Raw genomic sequence first — 17,408 nt, 5'->3', positions numbered from 1 at the left:
ATCGTTACTGGGGACGAAACCTGGGTTCACTTCCACCAACCGGAAACAAAGAGAGTGACCAGGGAATGGTACCATTCCTTATCCCCAAAACCAAAGAAGTTTCAAACAGAACCATCAGCAGGAAAGGTATGCTGACACTCCTTTGGGACGAAAAAGGCATCATTTTGGAGCATTACATGCCTAGAGGGACCACTGTCACCAGTGCATCATACACAGATCTCCTAAAAAATCATCTGCAGCCTGCAATCAAATCAAAGCGACATGGATTGCTGTCAGCAGGTGTCCTTTTGCAACATGACAATGCAAGGCCCCACACTGCCTGTACAACAGTTGCAACAATTTCCTCATCCACCATACTCACCAGACCTTGCCCCCAAGTGATTTCCATGTGTTTGAACTACTCAAAGACGCAATGGGAGGAAAGAAGTTCCATTCTGATGAAGAGGTACGCCACGCAATGCACGAGTGGTTGCGTGGACTACCAAAAGAATTTTTTTCTAAAGGAATTTATGCACTTTTAAGCACTGGAGAATAACCAGTTTTACCAACTTTGAGACTGAGCTAGCAACACCTGGATTTGGGAAGCAGGGTGATCAAAATCTATCTGTCGGCAACCTTGAGAAATGGTTTTCTGTGGTTTCCTATTTTAAATTCAGGCGAATGCTGGTACTGGTCCCCTACTACAGGCTACAGCCAATTCCTTCCAACTTCTTTCTTTCTTGACAGATGCCAGTTCCATTAAAGCAGCAGCTTCTCTGCTTAAATGAAAAGAGCTGTATCAAAGGCAAGCTGAACATCTCTTCAGAGACTCTGGCACTGAAAGCCATATTTACATTGGATCATCATTTTGTGCTATGTATCTGTGTGTAAAGATGGCTCACTTGCAGAACTAATAGTATGTCTTCACATTTTACTACAAGAACAATGATCTACTGTGAAATGTCTTATCCATAAAATGCTTTTAGCTTTTAGTCCAATCACCACACCTCTAACTTACTTTTAAATAAACATTCTACAAATGACAATGTATGTTTTACACCTGTTTCTGAGTCATCAGTCTTCAGATTAGTTTAAAGCAGCCTGCCACAAATTCCTCTCCTGTGCTTTTTGCATCTCAGAGTAGCTCTTGCACCCTATGCCCTCAATTATTTGTTGGATGTATTCTAGTCTCTGCCTTCCTCTAGTACCATGGAAGTTATTCCCGATATCATAACAGATGTCCTATCATGTTATTCCCTGATGTCTTAACAGATGTCCTACCATCCTGCACCTTCTTCTTGTCAGCGTTTTCCATATACTCCTTTCCTCATCGTTTCTGCAGAGAACCTCTCCATTCCCGAGATTCCCAGAAATTTCTTCCATAAACTAAAGCCTATGTTTAATAGTAGCAGACTTCTCAGGACGAGGAACACCCTACTTTCAAGCACTAGTCTGCTTATTATGCCCTCCTTGCTCCACCTGTCATGGGTTATTTTACTACCTAGGTAGCAGAATTCCTTAACTTCATCTAATTCTTGATCACCAATAATGATGTTAATTTTCTCACTGTTCTCATCTTGTTATTTCTCATTACTTTTGTCTTTCTTCAATTTACTCTCAATCCATATTCTGTACTCATTAGACTGTCCATTCTATTCAACAGATCCTACAATTCTTCTCGACTTTCACCGAGGATTGCAATGTCATCACCAAATCTATCGTTTCACCTTTAATTTCAATCTCACTCTTGAACCCCTTTTTTATTTTGTAGCATTGCTTCTTCGATGTATAGATTGAACAGTAGGGGGCGAAAGACTACATCCCTGTCTTATACACTTGTTAATCCAAGCACTTTGTTGTTGATCTTCCAGTCTTGATGTTAACTCACACTTCTTATAAATAATGCGTATTAACCACCTTTCCCTATAGCCTATCTGTTATTTTTCTCAGAATGTTGAACATTTTGCACCATTTTACATAGTTGAATGCCTTCTCCAAATTGACAAATGTGTGTCAATTTTTCTACAGTCTTTCATTCATTATTAACTGCAACGTCAGAACTGCTCCTCTGGTGCCAATGTCTTTCCAAGAGCCAAACTTTTCATCATCTAACAGATCATCAGTATTTTTTTCCATTCTTCTGTACATTATTCTTGTCAGCAACTTGGATACATGAGCTGTTAATTCTCACACTTTTTGGTTCTTGCTATCTTCGGTGTTGTGTGGATGATGTTTTTCTGAAAGTCTAAAGGTATATCGCCTACATTCTTCACACCTAAGTGAATAGTCATTTGGTTGCCACTACTCCAAATGATTTTAGATTTCCAATGGAATGTTACCTTTCCCTTCAGCCTTGTTTGATCTTAAGAAGTCCAAAGCTCGTTTACTCTCCCCTCTCGACTTTTGTCCCATCTTCCATCATGTCATCTGACGAGTCCTCCCCCTCATAGAGGCATTCAGTGTATTCTTTCACATATTCACACTCTCCTCTGCATTTAACAGCGTAATTCTTATTGCACTCTTGATATTACCACCCTTGCTTTTAATTTCACTGAGGGTTGTTGGGAATTTTCTATATGAGTCGGATCTTCAATCATTTTTTTCCCCACATTTTTCATGGAACCATTTTGCCCAAGCTTCCCTGTATATTTCCTATGCATTTCATTCCTAAGCGATTTGTAAGTCTGTATTCCTGAATTTCCATGAACCTTTTTTGTACTTACTTCATTCATTGATCAACTGAAGTATTTCTTTATTATCCATGTTTTTTTCGCTGTTTCTTGTACCTACATTTTTCCTCCAAACCCTATTCATTATCAGCGAACTTCAAGTGTATCTCTTCATTCCTTATACTTCTGCATCTCACTTCTTTGCACATTGATTCTTCGTGACAAGTCTCAAACTTCAGCCTCCTCTTCATAATTACTAAATTATAATCTGAGTCTGTATCTGCTCCTGGGTTTGCCTTACAATCCAATACCAGATTTTGGAATCTCTGCCTGACCATAATGTAATCTAACAAATATTCCAGTATCTCCTGGCCATTTCCAAGCACACCACCTCAATTTGCGGTGAACAGAGAATTCATTTTTACTAGCTCCAATTTGTTGCAGAACTCCATTAGTCCTTCTCTCCGATTCCTACTACCAAGCCCATATTCTCTGCAATCCCTTTCTTCTGCTCCTTCCCCTTCCAATATCCCATGACTATCAGATTTTCATCTCTCTTTACTTAATGAATTACCCGTTCAATATCCTCTTATACTTTCTCTATTGCTTCATTTTCTGCTTGTGATCTTGTTGGCATGTGTACCTAAACTATTCTTTTTGGTGTTGGTTTGTTGTCAATTCTGATGAGAACAACCCTGTCACTGAACTGTTCATAACACCCACTCTCAGGCCCACTTCCTGTTCATGGCAAATCTTATTCCTGGTATAACATTTCCTGCTGCTGTTGATATTACCCTATACTCGCTGACCACAAATCCTTGTCTTCTTTCCATTTCACTTCACTGACCCCCCACTATATCTAAACTGAGCTGTAGGATTTCCCACTTCAGATATTCTAGCTTCCCTAGCATGCTCAAACTTGGGACATACCACACCCTAACTCTTAGAATGGTGCCTTTTGTTGGTTATTCTATCTTTTTCTCATGGTCACCTCCACCCATGGCAGTCTCCTCCCAGAGATCCAAATAGGAGACTGGTGTGGAATATTTTGCCAATGGAGAGATCAACATGACACCATGACATATTATGTGTCTTTAATGCAGTTGTTTCTATTGCCTTCTGTGTCTTCATGCCATTGATCATTGCTGATTATTCTGCCTTTTAGGGGCAGTTTCCTACCTCAAGGGCAAGCAAGTGCCTTGAAATTCTGTTCACTCATCTGCCCCCTTTGACAAGGCAGTTGGTAGAATGACGACGACTTCTTCTGGTGAAGTCTTCAGCCTCCATTGCTAATTTCAAAATTTAAGCAGTGGCAAGGTTTGAAACTAGTACTCAAGACCTTTTTTTACTAGTCAAAGATGCTACTCCCTTTTTGCCTTCATTTTGTTTGTTATTGTTATCATCTGGTCTCAGCAGACATCATGTGACACCCCTTCAAGTTCATTACTGAATACTTCACTCAGTAGGCTTTATTAGAGGCAGAACAAACTGAACTACAATTCCGGCATCACTTAGATCTCCAGAACAAATTGTAGAGGAGTTTATTGGCATCAACGGCTGTATATCCATATTATCATGGATAAATACGAACTCATTTATGAGGCTGCATACATTAGAAGTCTAGCTGAATGCAAATTATTTACATAAAATAAATAAATAAATAATAAATACATCTTTTTCAGCATACAATGAAAAAAATGAACCTTTTAAGGTCCTCTTCAACAAATTGGACCCCTCCTGTCACAAAATCCTGGCTATATCCTTGTTCTAGGGTATCTGTCAGAGTCACACACTGCATAAATCTTAAGATACAGTCCACAGGAGGGGGCACTGCACCTGATTTTGAGCACATCCCTTATAACTTAATGGGTGGGCACTCATCCCGAATACTGTCACCAACAAAAGGAACAGCTTACCAATAATGACATCACTTGGATTCACATTGGATATGACTACAGACCTTTTTTTGATTAAAAAACCCAGACAAGATGGTAGTTCAACTGTCATGGCAAGACCTTTCCTTTGCTGTTTGTGAGGCCAACACTTACTCTGAGCAATTTCTTTACTGGAGCCTCATAGCACACTGTGTGTGTTGAAGTCTCTCATAAGGAGAAATTGTCATGGGAACTGTGTGATGTGGCTGTTGAGAATCTTGCTGTCTAAGTGATTCATTAGGGACAAGTACAGTCATCCATATGCCAAGTGCATTACTGAAGCAGCTGTTTGCAAGTTGGAATAACGGTTGAGAGGAAATAAGCCTTGGAAAAAAAATGCACCTGTGGTAAGATGCTAAACACCTACACATTAATCCTGAGCTCATTGTGATCCACTGTAAAATGGGAGCCATTTTCAAGGTATGGCTTTTTGCTATCCTTCACATTCTGTAAATGTTGTTAAGCCCACAGTGGTTGAGAGTTTTGATGAGTGTTTAATTGTTTTCTTCAATTGTCCTCATAGTCTGGATAATTACATTCTGGTAAGTCAAAAAGAAAACCAATGTAGTGTGGTGTTAAGGTCTGGTCTTGTTTAACCCTGAATTTCAATGTTCCAGGGATGCAAATGGCATCTATATTATTCTGGATATACTAGCTGATTTTTCTAACCATCATTTTAGTCAACATAACTGACTTTGATCCTCAATGCTATCTTCTGCATTCATTATGGCCTGCTGATTTTGCTGCATGAGTATCTTTATGAGAAAACTTGCAGTTATGGATGTTTGATCCAGCTTCTACTGACATTATGTTTAAGAGTCTTTTATAGGAAACACTTTCTTCATGACTTGTATGGTAATGTGGATTCTGAAAGTTTAATAGCAGAAGCTTCCTTTACTTCTGTCTGTGGTATTCTCCATGTTACCTCAATTTCTTGTAAATTCTTCTCCTCAATGAATTATGGGCAGTGACAATTCTACTCAGCATTTGCAAAGGTTAGTAGCAATGAACAAGGTGTTTCTTTGTACATGTGTTTTTGCCAAAGGTTCCCTAGGTCTGATTGGCCATTATAGAATATAGCAGTATGACAGCATCACAGGAATTTGTACTATCTCACTGGGCTTGATTACATGAAGAAATTCAATTTTACACATTGTGGTATACTAGGTGAATTGGAATTATAAACTTAGCTGTTCCTTCAAGCTCACCTTTAGCTTTTTCACGATATTTCTTACCTACCTCACACATCCTAAACACTTTTCTTTTAAAAATCATTGTTTTAACATGAATGCGTACACCAACTACCACAGTATGTTGCAAAGCTCCACTGTATTTGCCTAGCATTTTTGTGTTTTGGACCATATCACTTTAAGAGAAATAAAGATTTTTGCTCAAAGTGTAACTTTGAAACTGTTTACCACATTTAAGCAGAAGAACAGCACACTAAGTCCTTATGGATGTGGAACGATTACACTATTTCAATGATGCCATCTTCTCTTTTCACTATCAAAGTAGACATGACACAGTCAATATTCTGCTTTAATTTGTTATTTTCTTAAGAGCCACTGTTCTTAATGGACTATCCTACAACAGCCTCTGGGCTTTTGGGTGTTATTTCTCCCAACAGTACACTCATCATTCAGTGTGTTTTATTTTGTGAAGAAAAGACCACTGTATTTCTACAAGAAGTTTCAGAACTGGTCAGTTCCAGCAGAGCACCAAAGGTTGCATATTAATCACTGCCGTATCTCACCAACTATCCACCCTATTAAAATGCAACATATCTTGACAAGTTATCTTCGTTTGTCATGTTTTTTTGTAAAATGCTCTTACACAGCCTGGGGTGTTTGCCACTTACGAGTAGAATGACACAGGGAGCACATGTGGTTTTATCCAAATACCATGCTTATACTAAGTATTACCATCTACATCTACATCCATACTCCACAAGGCACCTGACGGTGTGTGGCAGAGGGTACCTTGAGTATCTCTATCAGTTCTCCCTTCTATTCCAGTCTCGTATTGTTCGTGGAAAGATGGATTGTCGGTATGCCTCTGTGTGGGCTCTATACTCTCTGATTTTATCCTCATGGTCTCTTCGCGAGATATATGTAGGAGGGAGCAATATACTGCTTGACTCCTCGGTGAAGGTATGTTCTCAAAACTTCAACAAAAGCCCGTACCGAGCTACTGAGCATCTCTCCTGCAGAGTCTTCCACTGGAGTTTATCTATCATCTCCGTAACGCTTTCGCGGTTACTAAATGATCCTGTAACGAAGCGTGCTGCTCTCCGTTGGATCTTCACTCTCTCTTCTATCAACCCTATATGGTAGGGATCCCACACTGCTGAGCAGTATTCAAGCAGTGGGTGAACAAGCATACTGTAACCTACTTCGTTTGTTTTCAGATTGCATTTCCTTAGGATTTTTCCAATGAATCTCAGTCTGGCATCTGCTTTACCGACAATCAACTTTATAGAATCATTCCATTTTAAATCACTCCTAATGCGTACTCCCAGATAATTTATGGAATTAACTGCTTCCAGTTGCTGACCTGCTGTATTGTAGCTAAATGATCAAAAATCAACAAATATTTTTCTCACATATTAATTTCTTCACTCAGTTCACTAAAATTGTATAGACAATTACCATTGTTGAAAACAAAAATTCTGGTATATTCTGCCAAAAATGTTGTAAAAATTTATTTTACAATATACTACTATGAACTATTCCAATCCACCATCTTATAATTGTCCCCAACATGGCTGTAACATTTGTCACAAGGTACCAGGTGCGATTAACATAAAACACTGAGTTATTGAGGAGAGAAAAAAAAAGCATCAGTGTGGCATATGCACTTTGTAGAGGATCAGTTCAGTTTTGTGTGCCAGACAGAAAAAGAGCAACTAATGCAATATAAAATTCACGAAACCAATCAAAATTATATGTTGTAAACAATATTGTGCCATTACCACTATTGATAATTAAGTCCCTTTATTATTATTGGGAACATTCTTAGAGGAGTTCACAGAATATGTATATTAGCAACAAAGAGTCAATATAACACAAATGACTAAGACGGTTTTCCCTCTTCTCCCCTTCCTCTACCAGATCAGGATTTTTTTGTCTTCAAGCCAAAATATTAGTTAACTGTTAACCCATATTTATAGTTTATTAAATGTACTTCACAATTTTCTCCATTTGCTAGATAACATAAATAAAGTGTTTTATAGCTTTTATAGTATCTACCAATTTTCAATTGTCTTTAAGAACAAGGAGGGAAGATTAGTGTTTAATGCATCATCACTGATATGAGAGAATAGACAAAGCACGGATTGAATTGAGGGGAAAGGTTTGCAAATTGACTGTGGTGTTTTTTGAAGGAACCAACCTGACTTCCATCTACATTGGTTTGGAAAATCCACAGAAAAGTTGAATCAAGATGAGACGGATGGGGATGCAAGCCCAACTTTTCCTGATTGTTATTATAGTAAATATTTATTAATTGGTAAACTGATATACCTTTAAACATCAGCCATCAGGCTGAAATATCAACAATTTTAAGAAAAGATAGATTGCTACTTACTGCAAAGTTGACAAATTAAGTTGCAGACAGGCACAATTAAAAGACACAGCCTTCACCGGGAAAAGAAACACACACCATCCATTCTCACAAGCAAGCACATCTCACACACGACCCCCAACTCCTGCAGCTCTGACCAGAATGCACAATGATACTGTCATGTGGAATAGAAGAGAGGGGGGGGCAGAGAGGGGGCGGAGAGGGGGGGAGAAGCACTGCAGGGACTAGACTGCCAACTGGCACAGTGGCAGGGTAATGCGAGACGGAGAGGTGGGGGGAAAGAGAGCGAAAAAGGAGAGAAGTGTGAAAAGATGGGAGAATGTGTTGCACAGGGTGGCACACAAGGAGGGTGGGGGTCAAGAATAGAGAGGTGGTGATGGGACAGAGGGTGTGGAAACTGTTAGGTGGAGGGTGTGCGAACAGTATGTTACTGTAGGTAGAAGCAGTGATAATTTCGTATGTGGAGAATGTGTTGTCAGGATAACTTCCATTTGTGTAGTTTGGAATAGTTTGTGATGAAGGGGAGGATCCAGATGGCTCGGGTAGAGAACCAGCAACTAAAGCCAAGCACATTATGTTCACCTGCATATTATACCACAGTGTGTTCTACTTTGCTCTTGGTCATAGTTTGACAGTGGCCGTTCATCCTGATAGACAGCTGGTTAGTAGTCATACCAATATAAATGGCTGTGCAATGACTGCAGCAGAGCTTGTATATGACATGGCTGGTTTCACAGGTGGCACGGCCTCTAATGGGGTAGGATAAGCCTGTAACAGGACTGGAATAGGAAGAGCTGTATGGATGGATGGATTGGGTAGGCCTTGCACCTGGGTCTTCCACACAGATATGATCCTTATGGCAAGGGGTTGGGATTAGGATGTTATGGAGGTTGAGTGGATGACAGAACACCACTTTAGGAGGGGTGGGATGTCCCTCATTTCAGGGCATGATGATAGGTAGTCAGAACCATAGAAAACAATGTGGTTCATTTGTTCCAGATTGGGGTGTATTGGGTGAAGAAGGGGGACACTCCTCTGTGGCTGGTTCTTGGGGGTGGTGGGAGAATTGGGGGTGTGAGGTGAATGGCACGGGAGATCTTTTTGTAGACAACATCTGGGGGGTAGTGCCAGTCTGTGAAGGCCTCAGTGAGACCCTCAGCATACTGGGCAAGGATGGTCTTACCACTGCAGATACACCATCCCCAAGTGACCAACCAGGCTGTATGGCGGAGAGTTTTTGGTCTGAAAGGGATGACATCTGTTGAAATGCAGCTACAGTTGGTGGTTGATTGGTTTAACGTGGACAAAAGTGTGAATGGAGTCATCAGCAAGGAGCAGGTTAACGTCCAGTAAGGCAGCAAGGTTGAGGAGTACCAGGTGAAGCAGATGAGAAAGAAGGTGTTAAAGTTATGAAGGAATGAAGATAGGGTGTCTTGGCCCTGAGTCCAGATCATGAAGATATCATCAACAAACCTGGAACAGATTAGGGTTTGGCATTTTGGGAGGCTAGGAAGATCTCCTCTAGATGGTACATAAACAGTTTAGCATAGGAAGTGCTATGCAAGTACCCATTGCTGTGCTGCGGATTTGTTTACATACTTTCCCTTCAAAGGAAAAGTAGTTGTGAGTTTGGACAAAGTTAATTAGGTGTATGAGGTATTGGGTTTAGTCTGAAGGACATTGGAAAAGGTATTGTTCAATGGTGGTAAGACCACGAGGGGTGCCGGTCTGCGAGGAGGTGGCATCAACAGTGACGAGTAGGGATCTAGGTGGTAACGGGGTCGGGAAGTGGAGAGTCTGAAGGAAGTGGTTCGTATCTTTGATATGGGAGGCCAGATTTACAGGCAACTGGTTGGAGGTGTTGGTCAATGAGAACCAAAATTCAGTGGGGCACAATAACCATCCACAATGAAACATCCAGGGTTGTTGGATTTGTGGATCTTGGGGAGTATGTATAAGCTGGGTGTGCAGGGTGACGCAGGGATGAGGAGGGGAATGGATTCAGGGGAGAGGTTCTGGGAGAGGCCTAAGGCTTTAAGCAGGTATTGGAGGTTGTGTTGGACTTCTGGAATGGGATCACTCCGACAGAGTTTATAGTTGGAGGAACCAGATAATTGACAGAGGTATGAGGGGAATGGCATGGGAGATCTTTTTGTAGATTGTGATTCATAAGAACAGTGGTGGAATCTTTGTTGCAGGTAGGATGACCAGGTCAGGATTTGTTTTTAGGTTGTGTAAGGCTACTCTTTCTTCAGCTGAAAGGTTGGTGTTCTGAGGAAGGGACCTGGAAAAGGATGATGAGGCCAAGCTGGAGCTATGGAACTCCTGGGAGGTAACCAGCATATGGTTAATTGGGGGTAGGGCTGGGGGGGGGGGGGGGGGGAGATCACAGTTGGATGGTATTATGAACTGGGAGTGGCACAGTTCAATGTTGAGCTTAAGTTGCTTTGGTTGGAGGGAACAGTGGCAAAGAAGTGTTTACATTGCAGGGATTGGGAGAAGAAGAACAGACAAGCTCAGCAAGTTAAATATGAGTGTAGAGCCAGCTAAAGGTGAAGCTTTCAGACAGACAAACTTCTGTGTGGTTGAGTGTTTTGGTGGAAACAAACAACTGTGTTACTGGAAAGTTTTGGCTTTGGATTTCGTGGAGTGCTGGCAGGGAGTTGAGGATATGGCTAGCTGAAAAGTTCAGCTAGACAGTGTTTAGACGATATGAGCAGTGGATGAAGAGGAACATTATGGGTAGGATAGCAGTTAGATAGTGGTGACCCAAGGCAGCAGCAGCAGGATGTCAGCAGATTAGATAACTTACGAAGGTGGTGTCCTGAAGGCTCCTCCAGGTGCTGGAGGGCAAGGGATTCAACTTCAGAGATGTGATGTGTGTGTAGCACAAGGATTGCACAGTAGCAGTACCTTGCACAGGGTGCAGAGGTGGTTTTGGGATGCCTGTGCCATGGATGTATGTTTTTATAGTACCATGTTTGTGATGACCAGAATCTGGAAGATGAAGAGGTCACTGTGAAAGGGGGGGGGGGGATCCAGAGAAAGAAATTTTTATGGTTAGGATGTTGGGGGGGGGGGGAGGGGGGAGGGGGGGGGGAATTGCATGGTTTAGGCAGCATAGAATGCAATACTGGGTTTTAGCCAGGGAAAGCAATACTTTTCTGCACTGGTGCCCAAAGATGGAGCAGGGGTCCATTGTGGCAAGGATGGTATAAAGGAAATGGGAATGACACAGAAATGGGCAAAATAATGTGATGATTGTTGTGAGAGGAGCTGGATAAGAGGAAAGAGGCATAAAAATGTGTAAATACACAGAAAAACACTCACAGATACTTAAAAATATGAAAAATGCATGAAGCCACATAAAAATATGCACAAATTCATTGAAAATGTACAGAAACACGGAAGAAAAAGAACAGGTGAGGTATGGAAGCATGTGTGTGTTGCAATAAGGGACACTGCTATCCATTCCCCTTCCCCACCCCCTCCAGATTGTTGCTTCATTTCCATGTGACAGTTGCATGCTGGTCCAAGCTGCCAGAGTTGGCAGTCATGTGTGAGTGAGGTGTGCTGGCTTGTGTGAATGAATGGTGTGTTTTTCTCTTTCTTTTTCTGATGAAGGCTATGGCCAAAAGCTAATGTGTAAGTGTCTTAACTGTGCCTGTCTGCAACTAAACATGTCATCTTCGCTGTAAGTAGTGCACTATCTTATCCTTACATTGTGGAATTTTCAATTGTGCATTCCACTATTTGTGTTGGAGGAAACAACAGCTCCTCTCTCGGGTTAACAGTTTTATCACACTTTCAAACTATTAAATTTATCATCACAATTATATACATTAATTACTTAGCAGCAGGAATGATTCTTCCTTGAAAGGTGATGCCATGAAAAGCTAGTGACTGAAGTGGCAATAGCCATCTGTCTTCAAAGTGAAGAAGGAAGTAAAGTTAAGAGTTTAAAGTCACACCCTTATCTAGACTATTTGATGTAGAGCAAAAAGTCTGCTGAACAAGGATGTTGAGCAAACCATCTGGTTTTATCCTGGAGTGATTTGAGGGAATCACAGGAAACCTTTAACTCATGGTTGGACAGGATGATTTGGACTCCAGATCTCCCAAATTTCGGTGCAGTGTCTTAACCAGTGTGCCAACTGTTTGATGTTTTAGAATGTGCTCAGTAATGAAACATTCTTTCTGTGCAAACTGCTTATGCTGTTTCAGTCACAGGACTGTGATTATCAAATGAGAAATACCATAGCATATAGGTTCATACATCCACAAGCCCACCACTCCCCTCCCATCCCCCCCCCCCCCCCCCCTTGAAAATGGAGTATAGATTTTTCTATTCATTGCAAAAGCCTCACACATTTCCAGAAGTGGTTGCCTTGACTGGATAACTATCAACTCTTCGGGCTATAGTAAGTTTCTTGAGTCACCTATAAAATGTATTTCTTGATGCATGACCAACTTATTTATATTGAAAATGACAGTTTTTGAGTCTTGTCCCCTTCCTTTCTTCATCCCACTCCCAACACCAAGATGATTTCTGTGGGCACCCATGCATATTGCAATATAACGTCAAGTGGAGTGAGGAAAGAAGAATAGAGAAAAGAGGAAGGGGTTGGGAGGGGAGGGGAGGGGAGGGGAGGGGAGGGGAGGGGAGGGGAGGGGAGGGGAGGGGAGGGGAGGGTATCATCACTGGAGAAATTCCTGTGAGAACACAGCAACTTTTAACCACCAGGATGTAATGTACGGCATCATTTCCCACTTTTAGCTGTAACTTTTTTCTGTTGTGCGTCTATAAAGATATAATACAATGTACTAAGAAAGACATACCAGGAGAACAGCAGCAGGCATATATTTAACATTTTTGAACAATAAAAACAGTTACAGCATAAAGAGGGAAATTGTCATTGCTTAAAGAATTTATAGAAGCTGTGATCCTGTATTACAATAAGTTATCCAACATGCTAATTACTCCTGTCACAAAGGATGGGGAAGGGAGAGAAGACTTACAAATGGCCACAGAAGTACATCAACAATAAATAATTGCTAGTATTTTTGTTTTGACAACTGAATGCAAAACTTCAGCTACTACTAGGATTGTAGCTTAAGCACTACACTACTTTTACTTTTTCCTTGAAGGAAAAGAAAGTAAGATTAGAGTGAAACATCCTCTCAACAACTAGAGCAAAGGGCAGAGCATAAGCTTGCTCCAGGGAAGGATGCAAAAAGAAATTGGTTGTAGTCTTTTCAAAGGAACTGTCATGGAATTTGCCTTCAGCAACTTCAGAAAATTTAAATCTGGATGACTGCGAGACTAGTGTTCACCGTTTTTGGTGACAAAGTAAAGGTGAGGCATGGCACCTTGTATCACTCCTGTCTAGAGCCCTAGTATTGGGAGAATGACTCGTGCGTGCATAGTGACAGATGGTCTGAAGCAGGTTCAATCGAGTATGTAGTTCTACTATTCATCTACCATAGTCCAGTAGTGCACAGACATTCATTCAAGAAAAAGGTTAAGAGAATGCTTTGTGAATTGTTCTGTTTATTTCTTGAAGGGCTTTTTTTTGTTTATGTTTGTACAGTTTTGTATATGCTTTTAGTAGTGTGAATGATGCATGAATGTGGTCTAAAGTAAATATGTAGATCGTTGTACTACTGATAAACACTGTACGAACTAGCATGAGACAGTGTGAATGCAGATGGGGAATTTTGTATCATAATGTGTTAAGTAAGTTTATGGTAAAAGGAAAAATAATTCAAGTGCAAATGAAAATAGTTACTAATGTAAAGTATGAACAAAATATCAGAATGTTAAATATTTATTTCAGGAAAAGTACACTTTGAAAGTCTTATTTGTTGATTGGTTAGTCATGAAAAGTGTGGACTAATGCAAGAGAATAATGTTTTTCTATTGGCCTTAAAGAAAACTGACCAATCAGAACGGAGCATTCTTCATGCGTCTTCTCTTGGAGATGTAGAATGCTGTCAGCAGTCAAAGAGTTGGAGCCCAGCCTTCCAATGGTTGTGTGCGGGATGAGCTCCAAAGGACATTGTAATTTGCCTGTTTTAGTTGTGCTACATGTTCAAAAGTGTTTTAAAGTGAAGGCATATTTATTCCAGTGTGTTTTTTTAGAAAGCACAGCAGATTGGTGACTAAAAACCTGAGTGCATTAGACACCGATTAACTTTATAGAATGGCAAGTATTATCATTAAGAACAATCTGTGCTTAGTAGCTATTCAGATTTTGGGAAATATGTTACCATAAACTTGCTAATGTGAATGAAAGGGTTTGTGCATGACTGTGGTAAGATTAGCATGGGCTTGGTAGTGAAAGCGTAAATTATTAAGGTTCAGAATACACCAAAGTTTTGCCGGTATTTCCACCTTTCATTCAAAATTAAGACCTTTTCCCAATTCTTGGAATAGTTACGTTGTATGCAGCCTGGTGTAAGTTGCAGTACGGTAGGTTTCTGCTCGGTTTTCCTATTGGTAATCGGCTGCAACGAGTTCGAAAAAAATGGTTCAAATGGCTCTGAGCACTATGGGACTTAACATCTGAGGTCATCAGTCCCCTAGAACTTAGAACTACTTAAACCTAACTAACCTAAGGACATCACACACATCCATGGCCGAGGCAGGATTCGAACCTGCGACCGTAGCAGTCGCGCGGTTCCGGACTAAAGCGCCTAGAACCGCTCGGCCACCATGGCCGGCTGCAACGAATTCACAGGTAGGTGCAGGTAAAAGGAAGAAAGGAACCGTGCCACCACAAAGGGGCTGAGGTAGATTCCAATAAGCCATATGCATATAGTTTCCTACACACAGTCCCCTTCTTTCTTGCCCAAATTTCTTTTTGACATAAAATAAAAAAAAATACTTTCAATATTTCAAATTGCAGATAAGAAATAAAGTACAAGCCCATGAGCGTACATACACATCCAGCACTTTGTCCATAATTGTCACTGTCCTTTCTATTTTTAAATGTCCATAAAAAAGTGAAACAATGGTCAGCTGATTTTCTTTCCGAGTTTATATACTGCTGATATTCCTATTTGTTGCTAATTGTTTTAGTATCAACAGTCTGTAATGCTTTATATGATTTTCTCAAATCACTTCAGAAAAAAGACATAGTTATTTGAGTACTACTGTGGTATTTCTTTGCTGTTATCACTTCATGTTTTCATTACTGGAAAATGTTAACAAATATGCCAGCCATACAGATATATTTGCACAAGGAAACAAACACATTGCTGCAAAGACTGTCACTGTAAACAATAACTACAGAGAGACAAGATCATTCCTTCTTAATCAGGCAGGAATGATGATTAAACAATCTAGGATAATACAGTACGCAAACAGAAAATTATGAACACTTTACCTGTGAAAGAGTGCATAGACTACTCATTTGTATTCCATACTGAGCAACATTTTGTGTACCTCCTTGCTCTCTATCAACAACAACGACTGCTTCTGTGACAACAAGGCCCTCTTGTGTCAAATCCTGTTTGGGGAAAAAATGATTTTTTTACATGGTTCAAATATTTATAATTAATGTTGTTACCATCACTGAACCTTCTTTCAAATAGAAGCAGTAACAAATGATAGTCACAAAATTGGCACACTTAGCATTACAATCAGTACAAGAAAATTTTACAGAATATATCATCTATAAATTCTACATCAGAAAATAAGTGCTTCAGTTGCTACAGCTACAAATGTTTGTTTAAAACAATTAGCAACACTAAATGTTAAAAACGTATCTTATGAGACCAGCTCTGTTAATATGCTTGGCCAATAAAGTGTAACAGACTTTCTATAAATTGTTTGTACAACACACTCTTTGTATTTAACAAATTGTGTGGTTTGGTATTAAATGTAAAATCTTTATTTTTAGTATGAGTGTGTGATGCAGGTGATTCAGTTAAATAAATACTCTATGATGACTGTCTCAGCACATAAAAGACTACACCTCCATCTGTTAATTCCATTTCTGGCAATGAAATAATGTTTCAATGGCTGATAATATTTATTCCAATTCTATAATTGTACTCTCCACTATGCTTATCTAAAAATTCTTTACTAAGATACGTCAATGTTTTTCTGCCTCTCAGTTTTACTTTTTTAAAATCTCACTTAAAATTTCTTAGTTTGTCTGAAGTAAGGGGAATGCACATTTATAGCATTTTTGTAAATTTAGAGAAGATTTGTTTTGTTTTGTTGTAGGGCACAAAAACAACTGGGGTCATATGTGCCCGAGTCAAAACTGCAGAACACAAAGACAGAGAGCAGTTAAAAACCAATTAAATGTCAATCCCAATTGACATGGGGGTAGACAGCCAAAAACAGGGACATGAGAAAGGGCTACAAAAGACACCACACAGAAATGGAGGCCCAAAACTAAAAATTGTTTAGCCTTTGCCATATTGCTTTCACGGATAAAAAGTAAAATGCGGTCGATAGCCTGCTCGTCATTTGCTAAAATGCTCGATAACTCAGACAGAAAACCCAAATGGGAACGAAAATGTTAAAAAATAGACATTTCATCAGGACGTGGCGGACAGTTAAAACTTGGGCGCAACGTGTACGAAGTGGTGGGGAGCGAAATAATGATGGCTAAAAAGGCAGTGCCCAATACACAACCTAGTTAAGATGACCACCTCCCAACAGGAGGGCCGAGAGGAGGTCGTCCAAGCCGCTGGGAGATGCTTGATAATCCTGAGCTTATTCCCACGAGGAAAGGACCAATGGTGATGCCTGAGGGACACCACCTCCTGACAGACAGCAACACAGAGATCTAGTGGGCTGAGGTACGAGGACTGCAGCTTTGGCAGCAGCGTCAGCAGACTCATCTCCTGGCATGACCAGGAACCCACTAACTTCAAACTGGTTCCACCAAGAATGAGTGAAAGTTTTCCTGGACCCGCTGCAGTAAGGGATGGGCGGTGTACAGTGCACATAGACTTTGAGGGGCACTGGGAGGGTGAGCAGGGATCACAATTAAAAAGTCTGTGTCACTGGATATACTCGGTGGTCTGAAACATTGAAAAGAGCTCGGCTGTAAATAATGAGCAGTGCACCAGAAGCCAATGTCTAAAACAATGCGTGCCAATGACGAAGGCACACCCAACACCATGGTCAGTCAGAATGCGATCAGTGTACATACAGGTGCTATCGCAAAATTCCATGTGAAGGTCCTGAAACTGAACGTAATAGAATGGAGTGGGAGTAGTGTCC

The 17,408-nt window shown here is 40.5% G+C and overlaps 1 protein-coding gene across 1 annotated transcript in view; it reads right to left on the bottom strand.

Moving 5' to 3' along the window:
• The window catches only part of LOC126163070 (uridine 5'-monophosphate synthase), a 106,048-nt gene that overhangs the window by 62,967 nt on the left and 25,673 nt on the right, over positions 1-17,408 (bottom strand). Inside the window, exon 3 of the mRNA XM_049919975.1 lies at positions 15,553-15,675. Coding sequence (XP_049775932.1) covers positions 15,553-15,675 — 123 coding nt within the window. The remainder of the gene's footprint in view (positions 1-15,552; positions 15,676-17,408) is intronic.

This window comes from Schistocerca cancellata, chromosome 2 (genome assembly GCF_023864275.1).
Source record: "Schistocerca cancellata isolate TAMUIC-IGC-003103 chromosome 2, iqSchCanc2.1, whole genome shotgun sequence".
NCBI classification, from domain to species: domain Eukaryota; kingdom Metazoa; phylum Arthropoda; class Insecta; order Orthoptera; family Acrididae; genus Schistocerca; species Schistocerca cancellata.
The sequence above is the reverse complement of the archived record's forward strand: the minus strand, read 5'-3'. Positions and strand labels throughout refer to the sequence as shown.